Here is a 9,471-nt window from a genome sequence, read left to right as displayed (position 1 = left end):
CTCGGCCTTTTGGGTCACGTTTTGGAGATTGTGTTGGACTTGGTCTTTGGTGTTGTTTCGGTTCTCATCTTTGCATAGTGTTTTTTGGAGCTTTGTTGCATTTCCTGTGATAAGGTTACATGATATTCTCTTGGTGCTGCCATTCTATTTTATTTATTTATTTCCCATATGATCCTCGGGGATATCGATTCAAGACATTGAAACCCACGAAGATCAAATTGGAGAAAGCTTCCTTTTCCCGTATCGTCTTCTATGCTGATCTAATTCTTCAGCATCGGGACCAAAAGAATTTTAATTTACAAGAGACCAGCCACGTTGTATCCTTGGGATGATGTCTTGATCACCTCTAGGGGGACCTCTAGTCCTAGTCAAATGAGAGCGTTGGATGGTTTCTCTGTCCACCCCATTGGAGTTGCTTTCCATCTCCTTCCAGTTGGAGTTATCAAGGGAATTGAATTACGAATTGGAATCCGGAGTCTGAGTCCTGAAAGTCGTAAGAGAGTGGCTGGTCGATGTTGGGAAAGGAAAGCAAGTGGAACTGGAGCCTACCACATTTCACACGTCAATCTTATCAGGTAACAACCCAAATGGATAGTGGAGCTGAGGGCAGCGACCTGGAGAGTCAAACATTGGATTTTGAGATCCAGCACTTTCCCCCAATTGCAACTGACCTACTAGCCACCGTGCCTCAGAACATATGGATGTTTGTGAGCACTATCAAAGTGGGGATCATTCACAAAACGGTCTCCTCGCAATACCTCAGCTGCTTCCTTGATTGATAGGAGACAATGATAACCTTACATAATGTCAAATAAAAATTAGTATATACTTTGTGACAGAAAGTAACTCCTCTGCTGCTTTCCGAGTCTTGACTGATTTCTTGTGCTTCCCTTCAACAATAATGCCTCTGAAACTCTTTGCAAATATAATTTTGTGAATTCCAATAAATTTTTATTTTCAACATTCTTGAACTGTCTCTAGCACTCCATGAATATCCACAAACAAGAATAGCCATCCTTACATCTCAGCACTGAAGAGTTGAACTTCTTCACACTAAAATTTCCAATCACCTTCTCCACACATACTCCTGCAAGCAAGACACAATGTAAGAACGCCCTTGATTTAAGAAGAAAAACCACACCATGTCTCAGTTTGCCGACCAGAGAAGCACTCAAGACATGTTGAGCGAACTAATCATTTCTCCTATAAGATTAGTTCCCACCTTGCAATCAAAACCTGTGGGGGCAAAATAAGAAGCAAATCACTAATCAAATATAGACATTGTTGACAGTGACACCATTCCTGCCCTCTAGCACCTGCAAGAATGCCAGAATGGTTGCTGGAAGCTTGTTAAGCATCTTGCTAGAGCTACTTCAATTCCTATGATAGTGAAGATGCAGGCATCAAAGTTTATGATAGTGAAGCTGGAACATTCCAACTCCCAAGACAAACAGTCTTGACTCGCTATGACAAGAAATTGGTGTAGAAAAGTATCATGTTGGATTAGTGGTAGTCAGAACCAAATGTTGCCTGTAAATGAAGAAGTGATTCATATACTGACGCAAACTACATGTAGCATTTTTTAACTGGTTAAACTGATATAAAACTTCCAAATAGTTCAAAAAGTAGGAGGAAAATGTCAGAGTGGCTTCAATACATTTGATCTGGCTGTAAAACCCCATATGAAGTTACCTTCTCTCCTTCAAGAGTATTTTAGAGAATCCATCAGCCTTTCTTCAAAGAAACTGGAGAGGCAATCCAACCATACGGATTTGCATACTGAAAATGATAGTGTATGGAGCTTCTGGGTCCATTATCCCCAACCTGCAGGTGTTAACCCTGATCAAAAAGCTCCTTGTGATTGTGTTATTTAAGCAAGGTGAACCAGTGGCACATTTGGCCTTAAAAACAGGATAAGCAACAAGTGGCAACATGTTCCACCCCTATTTCAATGGGCAAGTGAAGGAAATGGATATTGGCATGCTTAAAGTAGTATACCCCCCAGCATCAATATGATAGAAATGCCCAAGTACCACTTCCCATTCACCCAAGAGAGCATGGACAGCTGCCAAGTGAACAGAGAAAGGCACAGGAACTTTTAGAACAAAAGCTTTCTAACTGCAAGGGAACTACTAGCAGCTCAACAATGATATCCCAAAGGATCATCCCCGGGAGAATGCATCAAGGAGTAGAATCCCTTGATGCATTCTCCTCCTCATACTCCTCTTCATCCTCATCAAAATCAACAGAAGCAGGTCGCCCATTAAGATCCACATTTACACCATTCATTTTCCTCACAAACTGTCCTCTCACACGTGGCCTCCTTTCAGCAAGTCGTTTTCTGTTCACATATCTAATTTTCTTGTCAAAACAACGCTCCTTCCTTTTCTGCCTAAACTTTATCAAGGCAGCCTCTCTTCTATCTACTTTACCTAATTTCACTTCAGTGGAAGATGAATTTCCATATGATGGCCAGGGGTGTGTAGTGGACATTTGACCTGGTTGCAGGCATATACTAACTGGATAATAAGGAAATGATGCAACTCCAGGCACATGGGGAGGACATTGTGGAAGATGATTGTACTGAGGTAGCATGGCAGAAGTAGTAGCATTATTTTGCATGTCATGCAGGCTCTTCGGATACAGCTGTGCAGATGATGGCATCATCACTTGATTCATCACTCCTGACATACAATATGGGTAAGCAGTGTGCCCCGGAAACCCTGAAATATCAACTTGATGTTCATTTCTTGGATGAATTGGCACCTGAGAGAACTCTTCTCCCTTCGAGTTCCTTCCTTGTACAAATTCGATTGGTGCAGGAGGGGTACAAGACATCTCCACAGAAAGAGAATCAGGGATGCTGTTACTGCTTGGAAAGTCATCTCCTTGTGAATAGTTTTCCCATGCCTCTCCATTTTCATGTTCTTGGGTATCATTAACCCCCTTTTCACTCCATGCTTGAACTCTCTCTTCCATCCTTGAATGTTGAGGAGCACTTTCATTGATGTTGGGAATCCCTTGAGAATTGGTTTTAATCATGCTTGATTTGACATATGTAAAGAAGGCAGAAGACTCACCAACCTTCAGTTCACTCTTTTTTGGGCCTGAAAGAAGTTGTCCTGAAAAAATAACCAGAACTTAATAGGTATTTTCCAGGGGGAAGGGTGATATGGAGCAAAATACTAAAAATAGTTGTACTCTTTACTATTAGATGGGATTGCAGTTATTATTCCCAGTGAGGGTAGTAAGAGCAGAGTACATTATCCATTATTTAACACTACATATTTACCATGTAATGGGATATGGTGAGGTATGCTTTGATAATAAATATAAGAATTTGTTGTTATCAGTATATGGTGCAGCTACTTGAACTTTAACACTAAGGATTTACTAAGATGCATAGGATAGCAAGAAATAGGAAATGCACATCACAAAATCAGTTACAGAAGGTTGTGAAGATTGCTCTTAAGTGTCAGCCATCCTCTGCAATCCCACAATTTTCATGAAGAAACTTTAGCACTAAGGATCTACTAAGATGCATAGAATAGCAAGAAATAGGAAATGCACATCGCAAAATTGGTTACAGAAGGTTGTGAAGTTTGCTCTAAGTGTCAACCATCTTCTGCAATCCCAAAATTTTCGTGAAGAAACTTTAGCACTAAGGATCTACAAAGATGCATAGAATAGCAAAAAATAGGAAATGCACATCGCAAAATTGGTTACAGCAGGTTGTGAAGTTTGCTCTAAGTGTCAGCCATCTTCTGCAATCCCACAATTTTCATGAAGAAACTAGACTATTCAACAAGATGCAACAAATTACACTTTGCATAAAATAATTATGGTTTACCCCAACAAATTAACCATATACACTATGTCCAATAAACAAGTCGCCCCTCTGATCTATGACCAAAAAGTTTTAGAAACATATATAGTCCTCTATTTAAATTGCCTTAGAAACTGCTCTTAACCACCAACAGTAATAGGCACCTTATCTCTCTCTGATCCCTTGTTGTGTCTGTCTCCTCTTTGCATCTCTTGGGGAAAAGATCATAATTACTCATAGCATGTGAACCTCTTCAGTAACAAGGTGAAAGTGGCATTAATAGTACAAAGAATATTGGCAACTTAAGAACACTTTTAAGTTCCACACAACCTAGACTATGTATGTTAGCACATATTCTTATATGTAAAACAAAGAAATATAAATAAGAAAACATATTCATGTAATATCCCTTCACCACAATCCTTTTTTCCAAAAAAAAAATTAAATTGAATTTCACTCTTACTCATGCAAGGTTAATTGGTAATTTTAGCAAACTCTTCAGAATGGGAGACCAAAATGTTTACATATTTCAGTGAACTTTTGGATTATATTATATACAGTGACACTTCTATTTTACCTATTTCAGTGCTCCAATATGGTCCCTTGTTGTTTTTTGTCTTCATATTTTCTTTTAAAAATCCTTTCATATTATATTTGGTTGCCATCTGCTTTCTTTCTTTGGATTTCTTTTGATGTAAACTTGTACCACTTCCCATGCACTTGGGGGGTTAACAACAACCCCCCTGGTATGTGTTACTAAGCTTCCTCCTTTTTCTTATCACAGAGAGAGAGAGAGAGAGAGAGATTATATGTGTTGCAGATAATATCTAAACTGAGTTCTGGCGCATATCACCATTACCATGCCAATTAGCAACAATAAGACCATAAAGTAAATAAAGGGATTCATTTTTCTTTCCAAATAAAAAATAAAAAATAACCATCATATTTGTGATATCCCGCACGAAAATGAAAAAGAACATATGATGTTTGTTTGGAAGAACCATCAAACAAAAATTACTCCGTTTTATTTTCCAAATGCGTTTAGAGACATACAAAACATATAAAATGCAAGTGATCACAAGAAGAAGATAAAAAAGGGCTCATTTCATGAAATCTTGTTACTGATATTATATACCATATAGAGATTTTTCAAATGCTTAAAGAAAGGAATGGAGTTATTAATGCAATACTGATCACCTTTGTTATTTCATTTCTAATGAATCACCCAAAAGTATGCAGCAATTGATGCAGAAAGATGAGGAGAAACACACCTGTTCGCCTGTCACTAATTCCTGGAACATCAGGCCGACATTCCAACTGATTCACAACTGGAGGCTCAGCAGCAACATCAGTGCTATCAATAGTAGCATTAGACTGTAAAGGGAAAGCAGACAAATACAAATGCATAACAGATTAATTTAAACATCATTCACCTTCCATGAAGTTGCAACAAGGAATAGGAATAATTGGAATAAGACAACAATATAAAAAGGATGAATATATTGCGCACGAAAACAGATTTCCAGCATTTCACAAGCAAACAGGGCAAGATAGCTACTACTTGCAATTAGAGAATTTTAATACTAAGCTCGGTTGAAAGTTTATTCACCATGCAATGCTGGTTTTCCCTAACCAAATGGAACCAACCAATTGGAGAAATTGCTTAGTTCAGATTCCAAATATTTTGCTGCTTCTAACCCATGCTACTGGACTTCATCCTCTAAACTAAACTCACCTCATCTTCCTGATGAACTGAAACAACCATCTCTGGATTGGCACTCATCCGTGACTTGTCATCCGTGTCATCCGAGAACATAGTACTGTTTGTATTAGCATCACTAGGGTCTGAAGCTGCCACATCAAAATCATAATTCAAGATGTTCTTCTCTGCAAGTCCAAGCTGTCAACATAAATAATGGCATGAATAAAAAATCTGAATATTTCTTCTAGAGACATAAGTTGGTAACTGATGAAACTTCTTTTCTCAGAAAAAAATGGGCTAGATAACCAGAAAAGCGGAATCCCTTAACTGGACACTGGGTAACAGATAAGCCTGAAGGCCTCTCATGCCCAACCCAACCATCTTCCCTTTTTAGGGATACCGTGAAATTTTTTTAATGGTAGATATGAGGTGCAAACACACATGACAAAGACGCAAAGAGTTGGCACTTGGAATCAGTTGAAGCCACTTTGCTTTATATAGAAGGACAGGTAAATAAAAGGCCATGAATTCTTTTGGATAGAGAGAAATATATGACAGCCAGCTTGAAAAACTTATAGAATGAATGCTTACAGTCTAAAACCATATTATTTTCTGCAACAATCTCCAAGGAGAAAAAAGGTTGGCCTTAATTCCCTGTGTTTGCGTCATATGTACCAATGCTTAGTTTTTAGTGATGGAGACCAAGTTCTCTGAGAAATAATTAGAAAGTGCACCAAAAGAAGTTGAAAGTTGAAACAACTAAATGCCAAGATCAAGTGATACAGACCATTCGCCGCCTTCTCCACATGTGAGTCCACAAGTTCAATAGTTCATTTGTGCGCAAAGGCTTTACAAGGTAGTCAGCTGCACCAAGTCTCAAGCACTTCACAACAACAGAAACCTCGTCCTGTGCAGACATCACTTAACAAAACAAAAGCAGATAATAAAGATCAGTTTTAATCCCCTAAGTTGAAGTGTTTACTAGGAAAAACAGAAGAAAAAAAATAATATGTCAAGCTTACTGATAATGGGTATGCGTCGCAACTCCTTATCCCGCATAATGTACTTTAACATCTTCATGCCTTTGGTCATTGGAAGGTCAACTTCAGCGAGTATGATATCAATATCATGTCCCTCAGCATTCAATGCATCAATCACCTGTCTAGCTGACCTCACTGATGTTACTGTTAAGCAACATAAATCCATAGTTAGCAGAGAAATGCATGTTTCCTCAGGAAATGGATACAAGTATCTCAAGCAGTGTAACAGTAGCAGGGAGCTTTCTCAAAATATAATCAAAGAACAAAGGAACAAAAAACAAATTGACTCATAAGCAAGATGAGTGGTGGACTCAGGCCTGAGGAGCTTGTTCTTCAACTATATTGACCTCTATTGGGAAATTCAATAAATTTTTGTATTATTTTTGGACTTCAAAAGGAAAAGTTTCCTGCTAAAAAACATTAAGGCACTGCCAGGCTATGCACACTTAAATAGGAGGTATCTCTTTGTGGAAAGCAAGTATTTGAGTTGGTTGTCTTTGAACAAACCCATTCATGGATAGCTGATGGCAGCCAAAACCAGAAATGCTTGCCCCCTTCCCAAAATGTGTAAATCTTCAAATAAAATTTTATACAATTGTTTGTTCTGGATGAATATAAAGACATGCCGTTATAACTATAGCAATAGTGTTCCCAAAAAATAAAAGCATCCAACAGCAACAAATGAAGCCCAAAAATCCATTTGTCTCAGAGGAAAATCATGTCAAGACAACATTTCCCACCACCAAAAGAGAAAAAAATAAAAATAAAAACCCTCGACTACAATCATGTTACAAGATACTTCACCACAAGCTTGGCTAAAATTCACCATCTCCTTGGGAAAATATTATGTTTAACTTCAGTTCTTCTTTGCATTTTCAATATAAAGAAATGCAAACTCAACTTCCTATCAACAAATCTCTACTACGGATAAAAAATTATATACAAGCAAGCCTATCAAATATATAGATAAACTTAAACTTCTACAATCTAGATTCAAATCAAACTTCCATAATCCACATGATCCATAAAACAGGAAACAATTAAACTAAAATCTCTTCACAACTCCAAAAAAAGGAACTCAAAATTCAAAATATTACCAAGGAAAAAAAAAAAAAAAACGTACCTTGATAGGAGCACCCGCAGAGAAGAGTGAAGATCTCGTCCGAACTCTTGGTATCGTTGTCGCACAACAAAATCCGCACGTTGCTTCGATCGATAAAGGAATCACTGCTCTTACTGTTACTTCCGCCGCTGCCAATCTCATTCCGCGCCATCTCCATCCAAGCAATTCAAGGAAACACTAACACAACATAAAAAATGACAATTCCGTCGACCGCCAAACACCGCCTTATCCCCGATCGGTGTTACAGGTAATACTAGAGAACTTCCATGACATCTCTCGCTTTTCCGCTCAAAATTGGGACACAAAATAGGGTTAGGGTTTCGTTTTCTCCGGTTTCGGTGCAAGACTCCATTAACAGATCAGAATCAGCGTCCGTACACCCTCAAGATACGAACCCCAACCCCAAACCTAGGAGAGAGAAGAATAAGGCGATGCTGCTTGCAAAGGCTGGCGCACGTTTACCCTATCCGCAAACAGAAAGCAATGAATAAAAGAATATTATTTAAAGCAAGTGGAGCAAATGAGAGTAATCAGCCAATCCAACAGTCAGAATCGAGGATCAACGACAAAAAGAAGGAAATCAATGGTTAGATTGCAGACAGCAGAGAGAGGCGCACGTTAGCACCACTAGCGATTGGCCCTGCAAACAACGAGTGACACCCAAGCCTTCTTCTCAGTCGTCTCACTCAGCTTCTTTCTACTGTTAATAATATCAATAAATAATAATAATAATAACATAAAAAGATATTTTATTAATTATGAATTAAAATGAAAAAAGGAACTGTGGAGGCGTTAGTGGCAAACTTACATTCAGAATTAACACATGATCGAAAATTTGATAGACGATAAAAACAGAAACAAATTTCCAAAAACAATAAAAAGTGTTTTCGAAAACAAAGAAAAAGCAAAGATGGAAATAATGGAGAGGTTACGAGGATAAAGAGGGGATTATAAGGAGGGGGCAAGGGGACGTGGAAAAGAGGAAGATATTGGAGCGCGTGTGTGGATAGTGGTAGTGATAGAGAGACGGCCACGTCACGTGAAGAAGATCTACGATAGAAGGGAAATAAAATGTGGGCACTTGCTCATAAAGATTTTTATTTTTGTTTTTGGAAACAAGCAAAAGATTTTTCAATGCGACATATGGAGGGTGTGTGTTTCCCATTTACTCTGCCCTGGGCCCCACCACCCCACATGTATGTGTGATGCTTTGAGCTTTCTACATGTGACTTCACTTCTAAGCGACTTTTAACTAACCATTAGGTTTCTAATCCTCACCCACGTTTTGTCGTATTTCACATTGTGTAGAGCTATTAGATGTAGAGTAAACAACATCTACTTAGAACATACCAAATCCAATAATGAAGTTGAATTAGATACGATCTAACAAAATTAGTCACAGGAGAAAAAACAAAAGAGTAGGCACCTGTGGAAGTAATGAGTGGTAGAGAGGAGGGAGGGAGGGAGGGAGGGGGGGAGGAGGGGTGACCTTTGGGTGCCTGCCTGCCCACCACGAGGGGCAGTTAACGATTGAGCAGGGACTTGTCAGCTTCCGATAATGGTAATGTGCCAAAATGGTTAAAGATTCAAACAATACCCTGCCAAACCAAATATGAAATAGATTTGAATATGAAAAACGTGGGAAATACAAATATAGGCAATGTCATCTAAAGCTGGGTGGGCGTCACATGGCGAGAATGTGCATACAAGGTAGCCACACTGTTAGGAATAGTTTGTTACCGAAATGCAGCGCTCGGTATCCTCCCGGAAAGGAAAGAAA

The 9,471-nt window shown here is 38.7% G+C and overlaps 1 protein-coding gene across 6 annotated transcripts; it reads right to left on the bottom strand.

The window, feature by feature from the left end:
* Positions 1-746: 746 nt before the first annotated feature.
* LOC100258790 (two-component response regulator-like APRR1) lies at positions 747-8,743 on the bottom strand. Of its 6 annotated transcripts, XR_009464582.1 has the most exons (9): positions 8,500-8,720; positions 8,292-8,391; positions 7,692-8,154; positions 6,551-6,712; positions 6,316-6,449; positions 5,562-5,726; positions 5,098-5,200; positions 1,693-3,122; positions 747-1,087 (listed from the first exon to the last, which is right to left on the bottom strand). XR_009464582.1 is itself a non-coding variant. In XM_010665042.3 (8 exons), the coding sequence occupies exons 3-8, from the start codon at positions 7,846-7,848 to the stop codon at positions 2,182-2,184; spliced, it is 1,662 nt and encodes a 553-aa protein (XP_010663344.1). In that variant the 5' UTR covers positions 7,849-8,154; positions 8,292-8,391; positions 8,500-8,720; the 3' UTR covers positions 747-2,181. The 6 variants fall into 6 exon arrangements, 5 of the variants coding, with proteins under 5 accessions (XP_010663344.1, XP_010663345.1, XP_010663347.1 ...); XM_010665042.3 differs by having other exon boundaries at positions 747-3,122; XM_010665043.3 differs by having other exon boundaries at positions 747-3,122; positions 8,309-8,391.
* Between the last annotated feature and the right edge of the window lie 728 nt (positions 8,744-9,471).

Source organism: Vitis vinifera, chromosome 17, assembly GCF_030704535.1.
Source record: "Vitis vinifera cultivar Pinot Noir 40024 chromosome 17, ASM3070453v1".
NCBI lineage: Eukaryota > Viridiplantae > Streptophyta > Magnoliopsida > Vitales > Vitaceae > Vitis > Vitis vinifera.
This window is presented reverse-complemented; position numbering and strand designations above follow the sequence as displayed.

Coding starts and splice junctions, on each gene's coding strand:
- LOC100258790 (XM_010665045.3), bottom strand. CDS start 7,848: ATGGAGATGGCGCGGAATGAGATTGGCAGCGGCGGAAGTAACAGTAAG. Junction 6,713..7,691: donor CTGCGGGTGCTCCTATCAAG/GTACGTTTTTTT, acceptor GTTGCTTAACAG/TAACATCAGTGAGGTCAGCT. Junction 3,123..5,097: donor AATTAGTGACAGGCGAACAG/GTGTGTTTCTCC, acceptor TTATTTTTTCAG/GACAACTTCTTTCAGGCCCA.